The 26,106-nt window shown below is 53.6% G+C and overlaps 2 protein-coding genes across 3 annotated transcripts in view; one reads left to right on the top strand and one right to left on the bottom strand.

Annotated features, from left to right (window-relative positions):
- LOC118698796 (gamma-aminobutyric acid receptor subunit beta-4) overlaps positions 1–20,475 on the bottom strand; it is an 81,606-nt gene extending 61,131 nt beyond the window's left edge. Inside the window, exons 1-2 of one of the 2 annotated variants that reach the window (XM_036402333.2) lie at positions 19,547–20,475; positions 14,861–14,949 (exon numbers count right to left, since the gene is read on the bottom strand). In XM_036402333.2, coding sequence (XP_036258226.1) covers positions 14,861–14,949; positions 19,547–19,626 — 169 coding nt within the window. In that variant the 5' untranslated portion in view covers positions 19,627–20,475. The remainder of the gene's footprint in view (positions 1–14,860; positions 14,950–19,546) is intronic. The other variant, XM_036402332.2, reaches the window with a different exon arrangement.
- An 820-nt stretch (positions 20,476–21,295) lies between these two features.
- Positions 21,296–26,106, top strand: part of LOC118698644 (gamma-aminobutyric acid receptor subunit alpha-3-like) — a 115,941-nt gene continuing 111,130 nt past the window's right edge. The window contains exon 1 of the mRNA XM_054516295.1: positions 21,296–21,418. Within this exon, the coding sequence (XP_054372270.1) occupies positions 21,311–21,418 (108 nt within the window). The 5' untranslated portion in view covers positions 21,296–21,310. The remainder of the gene's footprint in view (positions 21,419–26,106) is intronic.

Here is a 26,106-nt window from a genome sequence, read left to right on the forward strand (position 1 = left end):
CTTAAAAATGGAACAAGAGAGTCAACACCAAACCTGACAGCATCTGGACTGCCTGTGGACCCAGTCCAGCAGAGCACCTGTAGACACACACAGGGCTCTCAGCATTAAAAAAAGTTACTGACTGCTCAGAACATCATCTGTTCTTGGAAGAGACCTAGGTCAATATTCAGGAGAGAGATTGTTAAAGCTGTTTCATCCTCAGTGATGAAAACAGTCTTCCAACAGCTCCTGCTTGTGAATATCTTGCCCAGGTGATGCACATTTGGTAAGGTTACAGCAAAGCAAGAGGAAAATAAGTTCTCAGGTTTGTCAAGCTCTAATTTAGAGACACACAAGTGCATCACCTCGCCAGCCATCTTCACCCTGGCATTGACCAGTGGGTCCAAGCAATCAACTCTTCAAGAGCAGCTTTACCAAGAGGATGGAGTGCCAGCTCCCATCCATGCCTTAAAGCTGGCAGTGCCCAGCTGAGACAATGGCCAGCTTGCTCTGCAGGGGTGCCACTGCCACTGGAGTCTTTGTTGGAGCAGGGACACGGCAGAAGGTGGGTCCAGACCTGACCCTTGGCAGATGAAGGCAGTGCTCCAGCCTCCTGGAGGATGGTTCACCTGCCCTCCCCCTGTCCCCAGGGCACCCACAGGGACCAGCTCTGAGGCTCTGCAGGCTGCAGGGCGCACACTTGGTGTTCCTCTGTTCTCTGCAGAGCTGGCACTATGCAATACCACATTTCCCTGTGTTTACACTGATCAAATCCCAGGAAAGCAGAGACACTGAGCATCCCAGGTCCCTCCAGCTCTCCTCCACCAAGAGTAGTAGCAGGAGGACAGCGGGGCTTGCCAAGCAAGTGCACGTTGTAGACTGACAGCAAAGCAACACAAGGCAGGCTTCTTTTCCCCAGCAGCAGTGTGAAGCATTGTGCCCACGCTCATCAGCCACCCCCACACCGCTCCACCTGAGAAGACTTCCCTCCTACCTCTGTCAGGATCCTGGCAGGCAACTGCATCTCTGCAGGGGCCCTGCCAGAGCAGCCCTGGGGCACAGCTCTGCCTGCCTGGGAAGCTCTGGTGGACTCAGGAACAGCCCAGTCCTTCTGCTTTTACTCAGAGCTTGCGTTTGCCCCATCTCCTAGAGCCAGCCAGGGCACTGCCAGACACTCTGCTCCTCCAGCTGGGGCAGGCTCAGAAGCCTTTGGCACCCTCCTGCTCCTCCTTTCCCAGCCCTGTTACTCTGCTTTTGAAGGGGGCAGCACTTGAGGAAGGATTGCACACAGACAGGAGATATTTTGAACCCCTGGGTGCAAAAGTAAGCAGGGTATTTAACCATGTACCAGAACACACTCACCACAGGCAGCTGCTCCACCTCAGTCTCTGAGCAGACCAACCCCCAGGACTCATCACAGCCTCAAAAACACTCTTTACAATGCCAAATGTTCCATCTCTGTACCAGTCCTACAAGGCCCACAGAGGCACACAGGCTTAAAAGCAGGTTTAGGGCTGAATCCCAAGCACTGGGATCCCTCCCCCAGCATCATAACACTCCTTGCAGAGCCAGGAGGTAGGAGTGCAGCTAAATACCTGGAAAACCACAGCACCACCCTCCTCCTCACAGCTAAACCACCCCCAATGACAGGGGTGGTGCTGCTATGTGTGGGACTCCTATCCTATCCTATCCTATCCTATCCTATCCTATCCTATCCTATCCTATCCTATCCTATCCTATCCTATCCTATCCTATCCTATCCTCTATCCTCTATCCTCTATCCTATCCTATCCTCTATCCTATCCTATCCCATCCCATCCTATTCTCTTCTCTATCCTATCCCATCCCATCCCATCCCATCCTATTCTCTTCTCTATCCTATCCCATCCCATCCCATCCCATCCCATCCTATTCTATTCTCTATCCTATCCTATCCTATCCTATCCTATCCCATCCCATCCCATCCCATCCTATTCTATTCTCTATCCCATCCTATCCCATCCCACAGGATCCAGGCACTCCCTCCCTCCCCAGGCCACTCCTCCCCTCAGGCCAGGTTGCCAGGATGGCTCACAGGTGAGATCATTTAGCAGTTTTCCCTGCCTGGCAGTTGTGGAATTTTCTCCCGAGCTGCCCCTTGGAATGTCTCATTTCTCACCTGCCCACTCAGGGCACAAAGGTGCTGCCCCAGCTTTTCAGTGCTGGGCCTTTCCTGGCATGTGAGCAATAAATGTTTTCTCCATGGAGGAGCCTCCCTCTTGTGTGCACTGGAAATATTCTCCCCCAAAGCATCTGCAGACCTGGCCTGGACTGTGGGATGTGACCTGTCTGGGAAAACACTCTCTCACATTACCAAATCCTGAGCCATCTAATCCCCTTAGCTGCAAATGAGCTGAGCCAAATTAATTTAAATGGGTTAACACAAGCTCCTCTGTTCACATCAAATCCCTTTCTCTGTCTTAGAAGTGTTTGTAACAACAACAAAATACCTGGACTTGTCATTTTTATCAAAGTGACAACAACAAGGTGTTTTCTCTTTTTTCCTCCCTGTTTTCAATTTTTTTATGAGTTAGTCACACCTCCTCATCTCTGTTTACAGACTCTTGTCTTTAAAGGATGTAACTCCTGGATTAGATCCAGTTGGACATCCCCAGCATCTGGGGAAAAGCAAAAGGAACAAGATGGCCACGTTGGGACATGGTGCTAAACTTGCACCATGCCCAGGGCTTATGTTTGGGACAATTTACAGGGCAAGTATTGATAAAATGGAGTGAGTCAGGTCTTAAAATATCATTGCATTCACATTAAATTCATATCTGAGTTAGGAATCACGAGAAACAAAGCACACACAAAAAAACAAGCCTCCCTCTTTCCAAATGTCATCCACGGGGTGACAAGTTTTCATCCCTCCATTTCTGAGGCTTTTGGATGTGCTTTGTTCAGGGGGTCCTGCCCTTTCTCCACAGTCTGAAACAGGGAAGATCTTACAGAATTTGGTGTGACCAAGAATTGAAAGAGTTTAGTAGAAAAATGATTCTAGGATGTTCACTTCTGACAGATTGCCCCCTGTGCTGGTGTTTCCATTATTTCAGTAAGGCTTGATTTGCAATAATGTCCGGAACAAAAGTTGCCTTTTAGCCCAGAACCTCTTTATTAAGACATAAAACTAAGTCCCATTTGCTCACCAAAATAATTGCTTTCACTCAGGATGCATGGATGAGTGAATCTTGCAGAGCTTTTACATATATATTCATCTCCAGCAATTCATCAACACAATAAGCACACATTATTAACTTGAGTACTCATCAATTTCTTTTTTCTGGAGCTTCAAATACTAGCAAGGAGCTAGTGTGCAATAGGGAAGAAAAACATGTAGGGAACTTGTGATAAATGTTCTATTTTTGATGTGAAAGGAGGATAAGAAGAGGAATTCAGCTCATAGCCTACCCTCTCCCTGACTTCCAAAAATTTCCTGCCAAGCTGAGATCCTTCTCCAGAGGCCAGGAGAGTGGGCTTTCCTGCAGACCTTCTCCAGGTGACATCTGGGACCTGGGTGGCCTCCTCTCCTGGCCTGACAGCTTCTGATCTTACACCCAGAGCTTTGCCAGTGCCATGGGCACCCCCATTTTTATGCATCACCCATTGAGCTGCCCAGTGCAGCCCTTGGACGTGGCTCTTCCCCTGGCACAAGGTTCCCCTATCACCTGCTGTGGTATCACCTGCTCCTTAAAGGGAGCAGGGAATCATCTCACAGAGTGTAAGAGGAGAGTAAGAACTACTCCAGGTAGCTGAGGGGATGTGTTTGGAGAGATCTGCTGGCCAGAAAACCCATCCTGGCTCTGCAGGAAGAGGAAGGGGCACTTTGGTGGTCTCCCAGCTCAGCTGACTGTCCCAAATGTGAACACAGGGTGACAAAGTGTCCCAGGAACCAAGGCTGTCACCCTATTTCTTCCCTGCTCCTGGACTGTGGCACAGATAAAAGCTCACCATGGCTGTCAGTGGCTGGAAAGGCTCTGCAGGCTCACAGTGGAACCTCACATGGGGCAGAGAAGGCTCTGGTGTCCCCTCCTTGCTGACAGCCCCTGGGGGATTCACTACAGAAGCACAGGAGTGAAAGCTGAAAGCAGTGCAGGACACCCTTCCCAGTTTCCCTACTCTATGACATGACCATACACAGTAAATATATTTTCTGCCACGTGCAGTGGCTTTTTAAACATTTTGTCAATGATCAAATTTACAAAATTTCCGTTTTTCTCTGAAGGGGTGTTGAGGAAAGTCCTTCTGCTCCACCCATCAGAAGGGGAACTATTTATGGACAAGATTAATGCCCATTAATGAAGAGCCTTTCCTATGGCTATACCAGGACACTTCTCCACAGCAAGAAGTGGGCTCAGCTGCCTGTTCCCTGTGGGGATTCCACAGGACACCACAGCTGAAGGAGAGGGCACAGTTTGGTGACCAAGCAATGGCCCAGAGCTCAGGAAGTGCTAGGTCTGTTCTCACAAACAAAGAGAACAGCAGGAAGCAGAGCTTCCCAGTGCCATTCCTGGTGCTGCTGTGGGTTTTAACCATCACCCCCAAAAATCTTCCCCCTTTTGGTGTCCCCAGGGTGTAAAATGGCCCCAGAGGTGTCCCATCCTCCCCCAGGTGGTGGGGGAGATTTGTTAGTCAATATTTGCACAGCACAGGAGCCTTGCTGATATCTGTTACACAGAGCCCCAATACCACCCAGGAACAAATTCTATTTGTGCACACTCAACATCACATCCAGCTCAGCCCTGATTTGAGAACCCTTTCTGGCGAGTGATGATGTCCAGGGCAGAGAGAGCACAGCTTGATTTCCAGAGCCCAGGCTGAGCTGGCAGAGCTGGCAGGTAGAAATATCTTGTTTTGACTGGTAAACTGAGCAAGTTTGACATGGAAACCACTGAGGGAGAATAAATATGGAACAACAAGATGTAATTTTACAGAGTCTTTCTTCCAACTAGAACTGCACTCAGAGTCATCCCAGACTTGAACTAAGAGGTCCTGAGGTCTAGGGAGGGGAATTCTGGACATGGTGGCTTGGGCTGAGGCTCACCCCTGTCACAAACACAATTATTTAACAGCACAATTCCTGCAGGACTGCAAAGAACAGGAGAAACAGGAAGGGGAGGGGGGAAAGATCAGAGGGGAAAAAAAAAAGAGGTTTTAGCTATGGCACAGAACCAGGGATAAATGCCACAACCAGAAAAACAGCCTATAGGAATGGTGTGATCAGTGCTGCCCAACCCAGCCTGCTCAAAGCAAACAGCAGAGCTCCCACGTCCCAGCAGGAAGGGAGAAGAGCTCTGCTTCCTTCCATTTCATGAGAACAGGATCAATCCCAACAGGGTCTCCAGAAAACCTGTTTTACTGACCATTCTGTTCATCCTATAGGGCTGCACCACCCAACTTTGCCCTTTCTCACCCATGAGATGTGAATTGCTCTGAAAGAGCTCGTGCCTCCATTAAACACATCTTTTGTCTTGTCCATGGTTCTGGTCACGCTTTAACAAGTGCATGATATTTCACATGAAATATCAAGATATAAAAACCTCCAGCAAGGGCTCTCAGCAAGAATGGATTTTACAGACCAGGCAGTGTCAGTACCACCAAAAACCCTCTTACATCCAGCCCCCCTGACACTGTGGCAGCCTCCAACTCTTTTTCTTTGAACCAGACATGGGTGAGAAAAGTGACATGCACACACACAGTCTCTTTCACACAGCAGCACAACTGCAGCACATTCCTTGGCTTTTCTATTTCGTGTTCCATGGATTAAAAATACCTCTCTGCCTAACTGGGATACTGGGAGTCTTAGGAGATGAACAATGCAGGTATGTAAAGCTGCTCTGATGAACAGCTCCAGGGCGGTGAGAATATTTTTTGAGTAATCAAAAGGACTTGTACTAATGGATTTTACACTCCTTTCACATTGTGCTTGCAGTGGCAGTCCCTCGAAGGCAAGTTTGCTGGCAGGAATAATCTCAGAAATGGTGACTGTTACGTAGATGTTTGTCAAGGAGGAACATGGGTCCAGGTGATGTGGCAAATCTGGCTATAAACAACAATCTGCTTTTAGTCAGTTAATTAATTAAGAAGTATTGGAATTATTCTGCTAATTAGTAACTCGAATGTATTGCATCTTGATGTAAAAAATCTATGACTAAGGGTGGAGGCAAAATTCCTGGAATAAAAGCTTAGTTAAAATGATGATGACGTCTTTGTTTTAAGAGAGATCTCTGAGGGGTCCTTGCCAGCCCAGGGCACTCCTGCCATGGAGTGGAAAAGCAGATGTGCCAGAGCTGCAGGGAGAGGCTGCACCAGCCAAGGGGGGAAAGGAAGGAGAAGGGCGACCAAGTGCATTTATCCCACACAGGCTTGGGCATAAGCATGACAACCAACATCTCCTCCAGTTGAAAATGGATGACAGTGAAACTTTATGGTCCTCACTGGATACCAAATCCTGAAAAAAGCAGGCACAGCTCTGTGGCAGGCACACTCCTTGCCCAGAAACCCAGGGCCAGCCTCAGGGGAAATCATCTCCATTGCTGTCTTCTCCCAAAACTGCCTCCACTGCTCTGTGCCAGAGATTCTGTCTCGAAAGGAGGATAATAAGTGTGGCCACACCTCAATGCACAAGGGTGTTCAGTGTGCAGCAAGAGGTTCACAAGCTCTGTCACACTGGAGGAAGGGACTGGTCTAATATCCTAAAACATTTTTGCCCTCAAGAACAAAATCGTGAGGAAAACAAAATGGATGAAGGTTAGGTGGAAGGATGCCCACTGCTGAATGGATGTTATGGAGCCAGTTCTTAATTAAACTGTCCACAGCATCCTTGCTCATTGCTTTTCCTTGATTGATAGAGGATGGATTTGCAGGAGGGCAGTGCTGACAGTGCCCTGCCCACCCTGCAGTGAGTGAGGGGAAGCCCACAGGAAAGGGAAGATGTTTCTGTGGCTGTGTCACAGGGTTCCTGTGTGCTCTGTCCTACCCCAGTCACCTGGAGCTCCTGGATTTCAGTGACCTCTGTGTGTCTCTCTCGGGGCACTGGGGCTGAGCACTCACAGCTGTGGCTGAAATGAAGAGGAGCTGTGCTCCAAAGAGGCACTGCCTGCCTCCAGCGCTGCTGAGCATCCTGGAGAATCACCCCCTCCCTGGGCACCCCCCAGCAGGGGATACCTTTGGCTCCTTGGGGGAGAGCTGTGAACACTCTCCTGCTGTACTGCTGTGCTGGCAGCAGTCATAAACACAGCTGAGGCTCTGTGGAGAGCAGGTCTGAGCACAGAACAGCCAGGAAAGAACAAGTCCAAGATGGAATTTGGGTGCTCAGTCCCAGGCTTTGCACCTCAATCACCTCAACCCTCCCTAATCACCTGCTGTGGGCACCTCAGCTGTCCCCACTGCCATGCCCCCAGCCTGTCCCCCTCTGGAGGGAAGGGAAGGAGAAAAATCAGCTCCATGTGTAAATGGCACCTTGGTGTGCTCTGCAGGGCTGCTCAGGAGGAGGCAACTCTTGGACCTTGCCTCCTGATGCAGCCTCACAAGGGGACCAAACATAGATCCCTGGAGAAACCCAAATTCTGTCTTTTTCTGAAGTCTTGTGTGTCTGACTTTACAGCCTCCAAGTCCTTTTCGCAGCATGTATTTCGTATAAAATGAGCAAAGTGAAAAAAATAGAAATTCCATCATGTGGCAATGTGTTAACATCCACATATGTCCCAAGAAGGACGGGATCCTTTCATTTCCTGCCACTTCAGTTAATGAAGTAAGACACAACAGCAGGAGGTTGTCATCTTCCTTCTGGATTAGCCCTAGAGAGGATGTGACCCATGGTCTGGAGCCAGAAGTCACAAAAACTGGGGAGGAAGTGAGGGCTGCACAGCTGCAGCCAGTTTTACTGACCAAGAATGGCCTTTTCTTAATGCTCTTTATTCAGGAAGGAAAGTGGGACCACTGACAGCCCTAGTAGGTATTCACCTTTCCTCTGGCCTTGAGTGACACTGGGGTTTACAGACTTTCCAGACAGCTTCTGTCTCTCCTTCCTCAATTAATTCCTTTCCCCAGCCTGATCCATAATTACCCCTCTGCTTTCAAACGCAGAGCTCTTCTGCCCAGCCACAGTGTGGAACAGAGGGGTGACATTTCCAGGCTCTGTGAAGTGCAGAATTTCACATTCACCCCATACCCAGCTCCGGGCAAGTCCTCCTGCAAGCAGGGAAGGAGCTGTCCCTGGTGGGAGCACAGCCTTCCTGCCAAATCTCAGTGCCTTGCCCCAAAAGGACTGGCTCAAAGCATCTCAGAAGAAAAAGGAAAATTGAAGCTAGCTGCTCTGAGATTAAACAATTTTTGCCACAGAAGAGGAAGGGAAAGCTGAAAACTAAAGCCTAGAACAGCAGGTGAGCAGCTCCTGTGATCCCCCAGACAGGCAGCCCAGGAGCAACGCCCACTGCCCTCTTCCAGCCCCATATCCTGGTCCTCCTGCAGCAGCATCACTGCTCTGAGGTGCTGCCCTGGCACCAGAGGCAGTGGGGACACAGCCCTTGTGCCAGCCAGGTCGCTGGTGGCCCTGGGGACCTGCCTGCTCCCCATGCACAGGGGCCAGCCCTGCAGGAGGTGCCACCAGTTTCATCCCCCAACATTTTAGGACAGGGAAAAAAACCCAGCACGTATATATTTTGGCTTGTTCTCAGAAATTTCTGAATCATTTTTCCTAAAATTCCCCCCCCCCCTTCAAAAATCCAAAGCAATCTAGCTGCCTGGAAAAAACCACCACCTGACACGCAGTGGAAAACAGGGACATTTTGGAGAGGGCTTGAACGGCACCACCAGCCTTGACCATGGAAGAAACCAAAATTCCCATTCCTTCCAGCACAGGAGCACTGAGAGCAGCAGTTTCCCAGGCACACAGGGCTGGTGGGCCAGGGAAATAACCCAGGCACCCCATCCCCTGCTGCTGCAGCCGTGCCAGCTGGTGCAGCCGCTCAGCCCCGCCAGTTTTGGAGCCCTGAACCACTGACGATGCTTCACTGCAACACTTTATGCATCAGCAATCATTTATTTTTACAATTCTGGCTTTCAAGTGATGCTGTTACACAGGGAAAGGCTGAGGATTTCACCCCCAGCTCCACTGAATCTGGAGTGGCCACTGCAAAAGGAATACTGGGGGATAAAGAGGATGTGGGAGCAGGGCTGGGTGCCCAGGAGGGTGAAGGTGTGATGGAGCTGAGAGCAGGAGGGGCAGGGCACAGGAGGAAGAAAGGCCAAGATATTGCAGCAAAGAGGGGTTTGGATATCCCAAATGAGGGTGGCAAGAGCTGGGAAGCCTCATCCATGACACAAAACAGATGAGGAGCAGGACACAGACTCATTTCAACCCAAGACCCCTTAAGTGCTAATTTTTCTTAGGGAAGTTTGAATTAAAAATGGAGCAGGGAAATTTGCTGGATCCACAGACATGAAAATCCAGGATTTACTGTACAATCCCAAGGGCTTCACGGTCATTCTGTTTTCACAGGCATTTCCAGACACTTGCATTCCTCCCAGGAGAAACACCAGGAACCCTGCACTCCAGGAGGGCTGGCAGCGAGGAGCACAGAGTGCCCTCACCTTGCTTCTGGCTACCAAGACCTGCAAATGATGCTGGAAAACCATTAAGAGCCATCTGCTTGGAACTCTTGCAAAGTTTTGGGCTGGAAACATTGCACCAAGAGAGAGCAGCTGAGTCACTGAGCTCAAGTGGGATCTTCCTGCCATTCCTTCACTGCCTTCTCTACCCTGGGGCAATATCATCTTAGTTTGCTTTCTTTTCCCTTTTTTTTTTCCTAACTAATGCTTCTGAAAGTGAGTGCCTAAGAGCACTTACAAGAGCCAGGGTGCTGCTCTGAGATGATTCCCAGACATTATCTGCAGCACCCCCTGCTCAGCCAGCCCTAAATCATGGACATCCTGCTCACCTGGTGGTGGAATTAGTGTGCTATATAAATCACCCCCAGGCTGTCCATCCCCCAGGGCCAGCCCATGGCACCCACCTGGGATTTGATGCCCAAAACCCTCTCTCTGTGTTGTTCTGGTCTTGCAGTACCTGGACAAAGATCTCTCTCTTGGAGGCCTGGCTGCATCTTGCTCCTCCCTGCACATCCCTCCTGAAAGCTGCTCCAGATCCCCACCACAACCCTGGCCAGACCCTTTGGACTTGTTTGCCATCACCCCTTCCTGTCCCCCCAGTGCCAGGCCCTCTCCTGTACCAGCATATCTGCATGTCCCACCCTGGCACTGTCCCACATCTCTCCAGCTTGGGGTGACACTCCAGGGCTTGGGGACAGCAATTGAAACACCAGAGGGGACTGTCCTGTCCTGTGTCCCCTGACACACCAGAGGGGACTGTCCTGTCCTGTGTCCCCTGAAACCGAGAGGGGACTGTCCTGTTCTGTGTCCCCTGACACACCAGAGGGGACTGTCCTGTTCTGTGTCCCCTCACACACCAGAGGGGACTGTCCTGTTCTGTGTCCCCTCACACACCAGAGGGGACAGGGGCTTCCCCCACCTAACCAGGGTGGCTTTCCCGTGGAGTAGCTCCCAGATTTTCCCATCATCTCCACATGGCTCCAGCTGTCCCCTTTGGTGTCCCCTGCTCAGCCCAGCTCCCCAGGTGAGCACATGGCACTCATTGCCAGGGCTCAGCCCCTGAGAGCTGACCTGCTCCTCGGCCTAATGGGTTTCCAAGGGGGTGGGGGAGAGGGAGGAGAGTGAGAGGCTGATGCTTCTCAGCCACTCAGCTCGGCCCAGAGCTAACGAGGCATCTCAAAATTAAAAAGTGAACTGCAATCCCCAGCAGGCCTGTCCTCCTTTTGGCATTAGGCGGAGTTCTCTTTCTCTTTTTCAAAAAAAAAATATAAAAAAAAGAGGACTGGGGAGCCACGAGTTGTGTTTGGAGCTGTGGAAGCACCACATCCTGGGCAGGGTGGGGATGCTGGGATGATCCTGGGGGCTCTCTTAGAAAGATTGTGAGGAGCAAGAGCTGCCTCACCATGGCAGGTGGTACATGGGAACAGGTCCTTCCATGTGCCTGCACACTCAGAGCATCCCAGCTGCTCCTGCTCTACAGGCAGGAGTGAATGGAGAGGCACCCCAGGATGTGGAGGTGGGACATTGTCCCCAAGGCTGAGGGTGGGGACAGGGCAGGGTGACTGCCCCTGATGTGGAGACAGGATGGCGAGGAGGAAACAACTCTGCTGCAGGAGGAAAACATGGGGAAAGCAGCGGGAAAGAGCAGGGAAGGGAGGAAGGGGAGCCAGACTGGTTCATCACGTTTGTGGGTTGCATTCCTCATGTGGGAATCTGTCTGGGAAGGACCTGGCTGTGCCCACACCTCCAGGGAGCCCAGCACTGGCTGCTGTGACCTTCCTGGTGCCTCACCCTCGAGCCACAGAGAGCTGAAGGCTCTGGCTTTAGAGGCACAGCTCAGCCTGGTTCATAGGCAACTCAGTGGCAGCTACTTTGCTGCACTCCTCTCCACTTGGGCAGGCAGCTGCCTGTCCTGCCAGACCCCCTGGTCACTCGTGGCCAGCCCTGAGGCAGCTCCATGACATCCCTTTGGGGCACAGGGCTCCCAGCAGGACCTGCCACCCCTCTGAGGTGCCACCTTGGCCATTCCCAGCTCACCCTCACTGGTATTCCCAGGATGGGAGCACGGGGGTGGTGGAATCACCTCCCCCCACAGAGAGGGCTGACAGCCCCCCTGCCCAGCTGGGAGCCTCAGGAGGGGTGGCAGACAGTCCAGGTGGAGCACAGGGCAGTCCTGGAGAACAGTCCAGTCCTCAGGATGCTGGAACTGGAGATGGCCCTGGGGGACAGCAGGGCTGCACATACACAGGACTTTGCCCAAACTGTGCCTTTTCCATGGAATCACAGCACATCAGAGCAGGAGGGCACCCACGAGGATCTCTCCAACTCCCGATCCTGTCCAGGACACCCCAACAACCCCTGCCTGTGCCTGAGAGCCTGTACAAACACTCCTGGAGCTCTGGCAGCCCTGGGGACATGACCCTTCCCTGGGGAGCCTGCTCCACGTTCCAATCACCCTCTGGGGAAAGAACCTTTTCCTGATACCCAGCCTGAACCTCCCCTGGCACAGCTTCATGCTTTTCCTGTGGGTTCTGTGGCTGTGCCAGCTGCACACAACTCATTGGGGAGAACTTCAGCCTCTCCACAAGAGGGATGGGAGCCATACAGGCTTAGACACCTCCTGGCATGATCCCAGTGGACTTCACCTAGAGATGGGTTTGATCCAAAAGCCCACCAGAGACCTGGTGAGCTCTGGGTACAGCAGTGGTACAAGGAAACTTCCACCCCTTTCCCTGGCCTTGCAACACCAACAATCTCCAGCTTCCAGACCCTTGTGTCAGCCCAGCTGGAAATGCTGCAGGAATTTTGCCTGGATGAGTTTGTCCTGGGGTGGGAGCCAGGCATGCTGATAGTTTAGGTACCATGAGCACCAAGGTGCTCCCCACCAGGACCTCGCTCTCATGAGCAAAGGGAAGGACAAGGAAGGGTGAAGGGCAACAGTGAGGCAATTACAGGGAAGGGGGTTATGGCCATAATTCTATTTCTTTGCTTGAGTGAGGAGAAATGCTGCTTGCACTTTGGGAATTCAGAGGAAAATCCAATGAAATGCCAGGGCTGCCCAGCCCCAGCACTGCACAGATCTGTAGGGTCAGCAGAGGAAGGGCTGGGCCCTGTCCTGGGTGCCCTGGGGGCTGCAATCAGGGAACAAAACCTGCTGGCCCCAGCCAGGGCTCCCTGTGCTCCGTGGCTCTGCAGAGCCAGCTCTGCTCCTGCTGCACTGGATCCCAGTCCCTGCCGTGCCTTTGCACCCTGCTCCTCTTCCAGTTTTATGTCATCTCCACGGCTCTCCCCCTCATAAAATGTGACTGCACCAATTTCTGTGGTCAGGCCTGGCCAGGTAATAGGGACATTTCGTGTTTGCAGGGCAGAGCCTTTAAATCAAAGCCAGCCTGCCCCATGCTCGAAGGAGAGAGGGGAGATTTGGAAGCCCTGTTTGCCTGCAGGATGCTGCACCCAGAGTGTCTCCCCACTGCCCTGAGTGACCTCCCCTGAGCACTATGGAGGGGTGGGCATCATCTCCCCCACCCAGAGTCCTCCCTGAGGCCAGGGCCCAGCAGTGCCTGGTGCTGCCTCCTGAAAGCCCCTGTTCCACCACGGGGTAGAACAAGGAGATGAGGGGGGTGGGGATGGTGTTTGAGGGGTGGAAGGGACTCTGCTGAATGGTATGGGGTGGTCAGAGCATGGGGCAGGTCTGGGTGAGGTGCAGGGAAACCAGAGGCTTCAATGTGAGATGGGTTTGGTCGTGGGGAACAGCAAATTGGGGTGCCTTCAAACCCTGCTGAGACCAGTGAGGTTATTCCTTCACTCCCAGCTTCTAGGAACTATGGGTCAGCCCTGTTGGGAGAAAACTGCTCCCTTGAGCCTCTAAATAATTGTCCCTGGCCTCTCTTCTCCCTGAGAGCACAGGCATGAGCCTGTTTCCCATCAGTCCCACGGAGAGGGACACCTGAGTGTAGCTGTCATCCCATGGGCTGAGCATCCCCCAGCCCCTCACATCTCCTCATCAGGAGGAAATAGCATTGCCCAGAAAAGACTTAAACCAGCCAAGCTTGCCAGGCTGAGTCCAGAAGGCCCCAAATCCCCCTCCCTGTGTTTTTCCAGTGCCTGCTCCTCTCCAAGAAATGGACCTCAACTGGACCTGGGAACATGACAGTGCCCAAAGATTCTCCATATTTCATCTCCACCAGGCCCTTGCAGTTCTCCTGCTTGCTCACAGCACCCAAGGGAGGAATTGAAGATCTTTGACCCCAGGGAATATTTTATGCCTCACTGTTGCTGATGGAGCAGCTTTGCAGGCCAACCAAGAGCCCCACCAGCAATCACCTTGACCCTCTGCAGGGAAAAGAGCCAAAATATCTGGCATTGGGCGCAGAAATGGAGGAGGGATGACTTGTTGTCCATGATGGAGGAAAGCTTGGAGCAGAGGAAGAGCTGAGAGTCTCTGTTGTGTCAAAATATCCCCAGAAACGTCACACCATGGACAGAGCAGCTGCCTGCAGAGATGGGGGATGCTGGAAGGAGAGCAGCCAGCGAGAGGAGAAGGGAAAGCAGGAGGGGTGACAGAAATGTGAGGGAGAAGGCTGTAAGGACATGAGGCAGAAGGCTGTAAGGACATGAGGGAGATATCTGTAAGGACGTGAGGGAGAAGGCCGTAAGGACATGAGGGAGAAGGCTGTAAGGATGTGAGGGAGAAGGCCCTAAGGACATGAGAGAGAAGGCTGTAAGGATGTGAGGGAGAAGGCCCTAAGGACATGAGGCAGAAGGCCCTAAGGACATGAGGGAGATGGCTGTAAGGACGTGAGGGAGAAGGCTGTAAGGACGTGAGGGAGATGTCTGTAAGGACATGAGGGAGAAGGCTGTAAGGATGTGAGGGAGATGTCTGTAAGGACATGAGGGAGAAGGCCCTAAGGACATGAGGGAGAAGGCTGTAAGGACATGAGGGAGAAGGCTGTAAGGACGTGAGGGAGATGGCCATAAGGATGTGAGGGAGATGGCCATAAGTATGTGAGGGAGAAGGCTGTAAGGACGTGAGGGAGAAGGCCATAAGGATGTGAGGGAGAAGGCTGTAAGGACGTGAGGGAGATGGCCATAAGGATGTGAGGGAGAAGGCCATAAGGATGTGAGCGCTGGGGCTGGAGATGTCTGAGGGGAGCACTGCCCGTGGTGTGTGTGGCTGAACAGACACAGCCCTTGTCCCCTGTCCCCTGTCCCCTGTCCCCTGCCCCTGCCTCACCTCCGAAGTCAGGCCTGAGGCGGACGTCATAGCCCTTGAGCAGTTTGTCCACAATCTCTTTCACCACAGAAATATTTCCAGTGGAGGGGCTGAAAGACAAAAGAAGAGAGTTCTCGTCATCCCGTGTGGCACCAGGGGTCCAGGCCAGCTCCCTCAGCATCCTTCACACCCCAGGGCACCAGAACACCTCAGCCACCAGCAGAGCCTTTCTGTGTTCCCTCTCACTCGTGTCTTCTGTCCTTGGCACAGCTCCCAGCCCTCTGCCTGCCCACGAGCCCCACAGAGCCCCTGAGCCATCCTGGGAGGGGCTCAGAACTCTCAGGAGCGTTTTGGCTCCTCTTCTGCAGCTCACCCTGACTCCAGGGCACCTCAAGCTCTGTTCGTGGTGTCCCTCTGGTGTAGGCACCCCAGGAGTTTGGCACCCCTCAATGAGCACCCTGGCCACCGACCCACACACCTGGGGAGCTTCCCTGCCCCTGCCCACAGAGGGGTGCACAGACACAGAGGCAGAAATTGTCCTTTCTGTGCCCCAGAAAGCTGCAGCCCTCCCTTGCAGGTCTCAGTCCCCTTCCTCAGCCCAGCTGGGCTCTTGCTCCAGGTCTTTCATCACCCAGCACGGACTTGGCACGTCCCAAGGTCCCCACCACACGGGTGGCCCCAGCAGGCACCCTGCCCTGTCGCACACCCCAGTGTGACTTCCCACTGCACCCTGGGCTTTCTTCGGGTTATTGAAGCAAGCAAGGAAGATATTGAAGAAAACAAGGCTCCTTTTTCTCCTACGGCCTCGATATACGGCTGATCTTTGCCGTGTAAAAATTCAGTTTCTGTCACTCAGCATCACTGTGACTTCTTAGCAACACAGATCAAGAGGCAGAGCCAGGGAAGGAGAGTCCATCTTCCCCTCTGTGTGCCACAGCAGCAATCCTTTCCCTCCCAGCCCTGTAACCTGCACACAGAGGGGGCAGATGTCCTCCCTAACGCCCATCCAGCAAGCAAGGAGCTCCTTCTGAAATCAGCCCAAGGGCCAAACCTAAACTGAAGGTGGGAAAACCAGAAAGCAGGGGATGCTAAAAATACCGGACCTATTGAGTGCTGCGGAGTGTATCAGGTTTTGTGCCTGAATCCCCAGCCTCTGTGCCACCCTCGTCCCCTGCTTTGCATGAGAATAGAGACCCTGCCGGTGACAACTGCTGCTCTTTGCAGTCACCCACCACAACAGCATGTCTCCCTGTCAACACCGCCTCCCACATCCATCCCAGTCAACCTGGAAAGCTGCACTGCCTCTGCCTGCCAGCCCCGTGCCAGGGGCTGCCGCTGGCATGTCCCTGTGTCTGCACACACAGACAGACAGACAGACAGGCGTGCTCCCCTGGCTGCACGGAGCGGGCAGGGACTCCCTGCCTGTGCACACAGACACACAGACACAGGGCAGCACTGGGTGAGGCTGCAGAACAGGCTCAGAGGTGTGTGCATGTGTGTGACCACATTCCAGCCAGGGCCTGGGGTGCCTGGGGGTGAAGGGGGGGCAGACCCTGCTCTGCTGGGGTCTGATGAGACACTGGCCTGTGGACACGATTTATGGGGAGCACAGAAGCAGGCATTTGTGGGTCTGGTGGTCCAGACTCTCCCTAGGGCTGTAGGTGGAGGCACATGGGACCACCTGGGAGCCTGGGCAGCTCTCAGGGCTCTCTGGATGTGCAGGAATTTCTCAGCAGGACAGGGATGTGCAAATGTGAGGCAGCCCCCGGCTCTGGTACATGCACAACCAGCGAGCCCTTGTGCTGGCAGGGGAAGGGGTCTGAGCTCCCCTCCTGAGTGTGCTCCTGAGAGGGGTACAGCTCTTCCTTGCTGGGCTTTAATCACTGTAAAAAGGCCAGAGAGGTGTGCACAGGTGGGCACTTTCACAACACCGTGCCCAGGCTTGAAAGGTCCACTTGCACCTGTGGATTTCTCTGCAGGTGTGTGAGGTTTTGCAGCATGCAAAACACAGTCCTGTCACTGAGCACTGAGAGCGTGCAACAGCACTTGTTCATCTCTAGACAGCCAGTCCTAGGTACACAGACTCCCATATCCACAATATGGACACTGTGCATTTCTCAAGGGATTTGGACACCTCTGTCTGGCTTCCTACAGTGCATAAACTCAGGAATCAGTGTTTTCCTCATTAATATAAGAAAGGAAATTGAGGTAGAGACAGGAAACAATGTGTCAGGGGCCCTGCAGAAAGGGGCAGAGTGGGAAGAGGGCTGTGAGGACTCTTTCCTCCTCACAGCTACAAGGTGGCCTAGTGAGGGGATAAACCATCATGATTAAGGACAAGGTCTTTTGCCTCCCAGTGCTCCCTGTGATCCAAAAAGCCACATCCCTCCCACTGAGGAGGCAAGTCGTGCATTTGCCCAGCTGTGGGCGAGCAGCTGCATGCCAGTGCTATTCCTGGCGAATGTGGGTCTGCATCCGCTCGGGGAGCACGCACAGCCAGCCTGTGATCTGAATTCCAGAGTGCTGTGCCCCTGATTCTGTGTCAGTGGCCATGTGCTCTGCACAGCCACATACCCTTGCAGCCCAGCCTCTCCATACCAGCACCCCGTGCTGCTGCCTGGGGTGTGTGGGAGTAGCTGGAGGCTCGTGCACATGGAGAGTGTTTTGTCTCTGAGCCGTGCACAGACACACATGCAGGCTATGGGTAAAAATCAGTACTGGACAGACAAACACACATGCAGGGACACACATCTGAGCAAAGGGGCTTGCTGTGGGCTCTGAATGTCACACATTTACTTGGCCAGTGCCTCCCGAGCTGCCTGTGTGTGTGTGTGTCCCCACACAGCAGGACCACGCATGAATGGTGTGGGCAAGGTGGGCACGCGCCTGCGCCCGTGCGTGTTTATGGCCATGGGAGCACAGCCCTGCAAGGACCTGTGTGTGTTTATAGCCATGGGAGCACAGATGTGGGCACTGACAGCCCTGCAAGGACCTGCGTGTGTTTATAACCACAGGAGCACAAATCTGGGCACCCACAGCCCTGCAAGGACCCATGTGTGTTTATAATGATGGCAGCACAAATGTGGGCACCCACAGCCCTACAAGGACCTGTGTGTGTTTATAGCTATGGGAACACAGCCCAGCAAGGACCTGTGCGTGTTTATAGTGATGGGAGCACAAATCTGGACACCCAAAACCCTGCAAGGACCTCTGTGTGTGTGTGTGTGTGTGTGTGTCTGTGTGTGCATGTTTATAATGACAGGAACACAAATCTGGGCACCCACAGCCCCAAAAGGACCTGTGTATGTGTGTGTTTATAACCATGGGAACAAAAATCTGGGCACCCACAGCCCTGCAAGGACCTGTGCATGTTTATAACCACAGGAACACAAATCTGGGCACCACAGCCCCACAAGAACCTGTGTGTGTTTATAATGATAGGATTTCAAATGTGGGCCCCCACAGCCCCACAAGGACCTGCGTGTGTTTATAGAGATGGGAGCACAAATCTGGGCACCCACAGCCCTGCAAAGACCTGTGCGTGTTTATAGCCATGGGAACACAAATGCGGGCCCCCACAGTTCTACAAGGACCTGTGTGTGTTTATAACCATGGGAGAACAAATCTGGGCACACACAGCCCTGCAAGGACCTGTGTGTGTGTGTGCGTGTGCGTGTTTATAACCATGGGAACACAAATGTGGGCACCCACAGCTCTGCAAAGACTGTGTGCGTGTTTATAACCACGGGAACCCGAATGTGGGCACCCACAGCCCCCTAAGGGCTGCGTGTGTGCGCCGGGAGCATCTCCCGGCTGAGCAGGGAGATGCCAGAGCTCCCCACGGCAGCGCGCAGGGACAAACGCACCTGCCCGCAGGTGTGCGGAGGGAGGGAGGGAGGCAGGGAAGGAGGGAGGGAAGGAGGGTGAGCAGCAGCAGCAGGCAGCGCTACCCCCGTGCGTGAAAGCAGCGGATGAGCGAGCAAACAGGTGCGCTCCGCACACCTCGGCCAGGCTGGATGGGCTCCCGCACCTCCGGAGCGCTGCGAGTGCTCCGGGCACAGCCCGGGAACAGCTGCAGCCGGAGCGGGCGGCGGAGCGGTGCCAGCTCTGCCCGGTGCCACGCAGGGCAGGTGAAGCCGTGCCGTAGGTGTGAGTGACACGCGGGCGGGCACGGCTGGCTGCGCACACGCAGGGCCGGATCCGGATGGATGGCACCCACAGAGGAGGTGTTGCATGCCATCAATCCCGCACGGCCGTGGGCATCGCCCCCGGAGCTCCGCAGAGCCGGGGCTGTGGCACGGCGCAGCTCGCACGGATGCGAGCGTGGCTGCGTGTGAGTGGCCAAGGCAGCCTCGCCGGGCGCCTGGCGCAGCTGCGGGGCTCCGGCGGCTCCTGCGGGCACCATGTTCCCCAGCAAACCCCCTCGTTTGGCCATTTTCCCCCGGGCTGGGCAGGGGGACGCGCACACACGCTCTGCGAGGTGGGCTCCGTCCGCAGGGTCTGCTCCGCATCTCCTGTACGAGCATCCCTCCTCCCCCAGGAACGGCACGGGCTGGGGAATAACAATAGCAGACGGCAGGGGAAGCGATTTGGGGAAAGAACCCCCTCCTCTTCCCCACATCCAGCTCGATGGAGAAAAGCCCGACCGAGACAAACAAGCCCTGTGCCAGCCCCCCTGTCCCCGCAGCCTGGGATCGCAATCCTTACCTTTGCGCACAGCAGGCGAGACAAAGAGCTGCTAAAGCAGAGACAATTCCACTCAATCTGTCTGCCTGAAATGTCCACATTTCCACAAAGACGAAGGATGAAAAAAAAAATCTTTGGAGGGGAGGGGAAAGAAAGATGGATCTTCTGAAATCCCCCTCCAAAAAAAGGGGGGGAGGGAAAAAAGAAACCAACCCCCCCCCCAGTTAATGATTTCCTAGAGAAAAAGAATAATGACAAAAAATTAAAAAATGAGGGGGAAAAATACCCCCCCGCTCCTTCAGTGCCAGTCAAAGAATTCGTTTCTTCTTCCTTTCAGCATCCTCTCAACAAGAGACATCCTCTGGCAATGGAGAAAATCCCAAGAGAAAGAAAAATAAAATGCCCCAAAATGGGCTCAGCAAAATGTGAAATCGAATCTCACAGGTACGCGGCAGAAGAAGGAAAAAAAAATTAAAAAAAAAAAGGAAAAAGAAAAAAACCCAACTCAGTGTCCCCTGACCACTCCACTTGGATTATTTTTCCTCCTGCTCTTTTGCCATCCGGTTCTGCAGATGTTGCATGGCTCCTGCTACCCACCTTCAGAGAGGAGGAGGAGGAGAAAGAGCGTGTGTGTGTGTGTGTGTGTGTGTGTGTGTGAGAGAGAGAGAGAGGGAGAGAGGGAGGACGTGTGAGTTTTCGAGCAATATGATTTTATTCTGGATTTTACCTATTTGCTCCCCCTTTCCTCTTTATTTTCTGAGGGGGGAAGGGGAAGCCACCCAGCCCCACTGTGCAGTTATTTTATTTTAGGGAAATCTCAGGCTCGTCACTTGGGAGGTTTGGGGCTTTTGTGAAAAGGCTAAAAAGAAAAAAAAAATAAAAAAGGAACAGCAAATGAAGCCCGGTGAATAAAAAAAATACATATATTCATGTGTAGAAAATAGATAAATCCCTGTCTGCAGGGAGGGCTGGATGTCTCCCTAGTGCTGTTGCCGCAGCTCCTGTGGAGTTTTGCTGCTCATTGCAAAGTCACAAGAGGAGGGGAGGAGAGAGGGAGTTTGTGGTTGGGGAGGGGGACTCTCTGGACAAATTGGGATCCTGACGTCATGGCTGACAGCATTAACCCCTGCTGGCTTGCAGAGGGGATGGATGAGCATTTTTGCTGAGGTGGATTTTTGGGTTTTTTGCCCGGGGAGGTGGGTGCAGAGAAGATGATGGGAAAGGTGATGGCATTTTGGCAAGAGGGGGGCTGTGCCTGGACAAGAATGGCTCAGCTGTGAGCGCTGATGGGTGCTGTGGCTGCCTGAAACACTGTCACTAGCACAGGCTGAGCTTCCTCCTGCAGCCACAGAAATGGAAAATAAGGTGATTTACTCAGAATGTCTCCATGCCACAGAGCCCAGTGGCCTGGTGGCCTCCTCCAGGGGCACTGGGGGAGATCTGGAGGCTCTCTTGGGGCTGGAGACTCCCCCAGGCTGGGGAAGCCTAGCTCAGGAGGGATGCTCAGCTCTCCCTGAAGGATGCTGTTATGCATACAATGGAGTTTGTGGGAAAAGGGAGCCTGAACTTCCAGAAATGCTGCTGGGGATCAGCTTCTGGTGCTGGGGCTTTGTTGGAATGGTAACAGCCATTGAAATCACCACAGCCTCCTGTGCACCAGCCTCTGATCTTTGTCTTAAAAAATAATATAATGAAGGAACTCTCCATCAGACATGCAGTAATGTACTAACATGAAGGATTTTTTTTTTTTCCCTAGGAAAAAGAAGAGATCCAGCAGCACTTTGAATGCAGAGCAGAAGCCATGGCTCAAGGAGGAAACATCTGAGCTCTCACCAGCCTGGACAGGATCTCCTCTGCACCTGCCTGGCAGCTCAGAGCAGCCCTTCTGAACAGGTATGTCCTGGTTGGCACCTGTGTGTAGATGGTCTCCAAAGCCCTCTGGGACAAGGGGCAGAGCAGATGTGTCACTGCAGCTGGACAGGACCAGCTCCAAAATGCCTCAAAGGGCACAGGGCAATGTCCAGTGGCCACTGGGCAGCTGCTCTGCCCTGCCCTTCCCTGCAGGGAGATCTGGCCAGCAGGAGCAGGGAGCTCATCCTGCCCCTGTCCCTGGCACTGTGAGGGCACACCCTGAGTGCTGTGCCCAGCTCTGGCCCCTCAGCTTGGGAAGGACCTTGGGACACTGAGCACGTCCAGAGGGGACAACGAGGCTGGAGAGGGGCTGGGAACACAAACCCTGAGAGGAACCCCTGAGGGAGCTGGGGGTGCTCAGCCTGGAGAAAAGGAGACTCAGGGGTGCCCCCATCACTCTGCACAGCTCCTGAAAGGTGCCTGTGCTCAGCTGGGGCTGGGCTCTTTCTCCAGCAGCACTGACACAACCAGAGCACACAGCCTCGAGCTGCACCAGGGGAATACAGGTTGGATATTAGGAAAAGGCTTTTACAGAAAGGGTGATAAAGTTCTGGAATGGCTGCCTGGGGAGGTGGTGGAGTCCCCATCCCTGGGTGTGTTTAACAAAGCCTGGATGTGGCACTGGGTGCCACGGTTTGATTGAGGTGTTGGGGCTGGGGTGGATTTGATAATCTTTCAGGCCTCTTCCAACCTGGGGATTCTGTGAATTCTGTGAATCTGGGAGCATCCTTTTCTCTAGGGTTCCTAAAGCTCCTTTCTCTCATGCTTGGCTTGGCTCTACATGGTTTCCTCAGCAGAGGCATGCCACAGATCCTGTGCTTCCAATCTCCTTCTCCCAAAAAGCCTGGTGGGGTGTGACCTTTCTGAGGAGCTTCTCCCTGGCAGGCCAGCCTGGGCTGTGGCCATGCAGAGCCACCAAACCAGGGAACAGCTGAGTGCTGTGCTGAGCTGACCTGGTGTCAGTGGGGACACTGAACCTGTGGGGCTTGTGGGGAAAAGCAAGGCTGGGGGAAGGTTTAACATCTACAGTGAGGCTGGGCTAGAATGGGAGGGGAGAAGATCTTCTCCCTTACTGCTGAGGCTGGTGCAAAAGGTTCTCTGCTTGGTTCACTGCCCAGACCACCCCAGCTTGGCCAGACTTAGCAAATTAAGTTCAGAGCAGTGGTCTCCACTGCCTTCCCAAAGGCCAAAGCAAGTGGCACTTGTCACCTGCCAGTGAATGTGCCTGTCCCTGTGGAGTCAGGGCTGTGCTGCCCATGGCTTTCACTGCAGGCCATTCCCTGTGGCTTCCACAGTGAGTCCAGGGTGCAGGGACCCCCCAGGACACCCAGCTGGTGACATTTCACTGTGTGGCAGCCCAGAGCAAGCCTGTGTGCCTGGGCTCCCAGTGCTGGCCCTGCACTGTGCCCTCAGGGTGCCCCTGGGCTCCCACACTCCCGGTGTCACAAGCAACTCTTGCTTTGTCACCACCCCCAGGAGCTTGTGGCTCTCTAATTCCTGTGCCTGAGGGGTCCATGGCCAAAGCTATAGGGTTTCTCCACACCTCTGCTGAAGAAGAGGAGCCAGCCCAGCAGATCTGGCCCTGCAGGCTGTCCCCACGTGCCCAGGATGAGCTGCCTGGTGCCATCAGGTGCTGGCTGCTGTACAGGTACAGCATTTACCTGCTCTGCTGCTGCCAGCACACAGAGCTCCTGACAGCAGTGACTTTCTGAAGCATTTATTCTGATTTAAGCTGCTGGGCACCAGGGAGGAGCTCTTGGGGAGATGAGAAGCATTTGCCCCCAGGCACCAGAGGCCCCATTAAGCCCTTCCCGGTCCCTTCCTGCTCTGCCCCCTTTGCTCTGCTCCCTCCCACCAGCCGTGATTGCAAGTTACTGGCAGGAAAGGTACGTGAAAAGCAAATGTCAGAGGCACACATGAAGAGGAAAAATTCTGTTCACAAATGGTGACATTTGTGCTTGCAAGTTCTCCCAGTCGGGAGCAGAAACCGTGTCCCATGAATTATCTGACCACTCAGCCACAAGAGGAAACTTTGGAAAGCCCTGCTTGGCAGGGACTGCATCCAGAGGAGCTGCTGGGTGCTCCTGAACACCCTACCTGGAGCCATGTTCTGGGATAAAGGAGTGCTCTGGAGTTAGTGCCCATCTCTGCTGGCTTTCATGAAGGAGAGGAGATGATGCAGATGTGCCCATGCTCACTGAGGGGTTTGTTCCTTGCCCTCCAGAAGATGGGTCCCTCCAAGAGCCCCAAACTCTGTGTCTCCCTGCCCTGCTGGGGGCTGCCTGCTCTCCAGGGAGGGCCCAGTGATGGGTTTTTCTGAAGGTCACATCCTGACCCTGCCAATGTCTGTGAGAGGCTGCTGGGGATGCCAGCTGTGGCTGTAACCACCCTGCATCATATTTGTGGCCATTTCCTGTCCTCCACTATCAAATCACTCATTTTAATTCCTCTCCTCCAGTGGCCACTGCCAGCTCCAAGCCCCAAGCACTGCTTTTCCCAAGGGCTTGCCATCAAGGTGGAAAATCTCCCTCATCCCCTCTCCCAGCCAGCTCTTCTGTCCAGCCAACAACTCCCAGAAGAAGATGGTTGTTCTTCTAAAGCAGAATAAGGACAAGAGCTGAGAAAGCAAAAGAATTTTTATAAAACCAGAAATTGAATGGAAGTCCTGCAGAAAAGGAGAAAATACAGTCTTACAGTTGCATTTCTGTGCAGAAGGTAGAAAACAACCTGAAAGTAAGTGAAGTGCACCTCATGAGGTGGAAATAGAGACAAGCAGAGGCAAAAGGGAGTTTTCCCACCCTGTCCAGAACACAACCTCTGTCTCTGGAGCTGCATCCAGGACCAAGCCAAAGAGCCTTTGCAATTCCAGTTCCAGGTTCCTGCAGGAAATATTTCCCTCAAGCTATCCTACAGGACAAAGGCTCCATCATCTCCCCCAGTGCCATCTACACACCCTCAGGTGCTGGCAAGGAAAGCCCACAAGTCACAGCCCCCTTGGACTGGTGGGGCTGACTTGGTGACAGCTGCTTGGGCAGATGTGGCTCCTCTTTTAGTGACTCTGCATCCTCTGATTCACAAATTCCTCATGTCTAGCCCTGGCTGATTTCCTCTTTGCATTTCCATGAGGGTGCTCAGGAGGAGCACTGGAATTTCTGATCCTGTTGGGACTGGCAGTGAAGGGCACAAGGCAAGGAAAAGGCCCCTCAGCCCCTGCAGAGAGTTAGGAAGTGCCCAAAAATGCCTCCCTGGTCATTATTGTTAGTGATGGAATCTGTTCTGAGGGCTGGGCCCATGTCCCCATTGGGCCTTCCTATTTCAGAGGGTGTCCCCCTTCTCACTCCTAGGGATGCTCCTGCCCACCTGTGCCAGCAGAGGAGTCCCCTTCTGAGTCAAAGCTCCTGGTCTGAGTCATGGAGCCACTACAAAAACATCTGGAAGCAGCAGCAGAATGGATGACATGGATCTGAGCAGAAAATTCCTCTGCTGACCACCACACGGAGGTGTGGATGGTTTCATCTCCTTTTTCTCCCTCTGGCCCCGCAGCTCTCCTGTTCTAGGGCTCAGCACCCAGGAGGAAGGGGAGCAGAGGAGCCCAGCTGCTGGTCCCTGTCCCCCTTCAGGGACAAAGTGTTCCCAGAGCAGGTGCCACCTGCCTGGGCCTAAAGCCCTGCAGCATCCAGCACCTGCGCTGAGGGGACACAGCAGAGGTGACAGGAGAGGCTCCCTGGGGACACTGCTCTCCACTCAGCCTCAGGGGGTCAGGCCCAGCTCTCCTAGAGTCCTCCCCTGTGTTTATCCCGTGACAAAGCTCGTGCTGTGTCCTCCCCAGGCAATGCCGCTTCCTCCAGGCCATGGCTGGATTAATTTGAACAGGACTGGGCCCAGTAGTGTCCCCTGGGCAGCAGCACCAGTCACAGGCCTCCAGCTGGACCCTGGGCCACCATCAGAACCCCCTGAGCTCTGCCACCCAGCCAGTTCTCAACCCACTGTCCAACCTCAGCCTGTCAGCCTCCCACCCTCCCTGTGAGGAGGTTATGGGACAGTGCCAAGGGCTCTGCTGGAGCCAGGGCAGACAGGAACCACTGCTCTCCCCCACCTATCAGGCAGCCATCCCATTCCCAAAGCCTGTCAGACTGCTTGAGCATGAGTTCCCCTTGCTGAACCCATGCTGACTGCTCCTGGTAACCTCCTCCTCCCCATGTGTGGAGATGACATTCAGAGTGAGCTGTTCCTTAACCTTTCCAGGGATGGAGCTGGGGCTGGCTGGCCTGCAGCTCCCTGGGCCCTCCTTCGTGCCCTTTCTGAGCACTGGAGTGACTTGGCTCTCCTCCAGGCCTCAAGCAGCTCTCCTGTTCCCCATGACCTCTACTGTGATGAGATTATGGCTCTGTGACCACACAGAGATCTTTAAATCTTCTTGTTTATGCCCCATGCCGTGTGCATTGCTGCACAGGCATTTCAGAGAGCTAATGGAGCCTGAAAGTTTCCAACAAAAGGTGCAAGAGGATCCCCAGAGCTGTCAGTCTGCACCTTTCCAGAGTCACACCATGCCAGGGAGCTGCTCTGCTCAGCTCCTTCCCTGGAGCAGATCAGGACCCCTTAACCATGCTCTGGTCTCCACTGGTAGTGCCCCATTCCCAGCTGGGAAGTTTCTGACTTGCCAAATTTGG

Source organism: Molothrus ater, chromosome 14, assembly GCF_012460135.2.
Source record: "Molothrus ater isolate BHLD 08-10-18 breed brown headed cowbird chromosome 14, BPBGC_Mater_1.1, whole genome shotgun sequence".
Classification (NCBI taxonomy): domain Eukaryota; kingdom Metazoa; phylum Chordata; class Aves; order Passeriformes; family Icteridae; genus Molothrus; species Molothrus ater.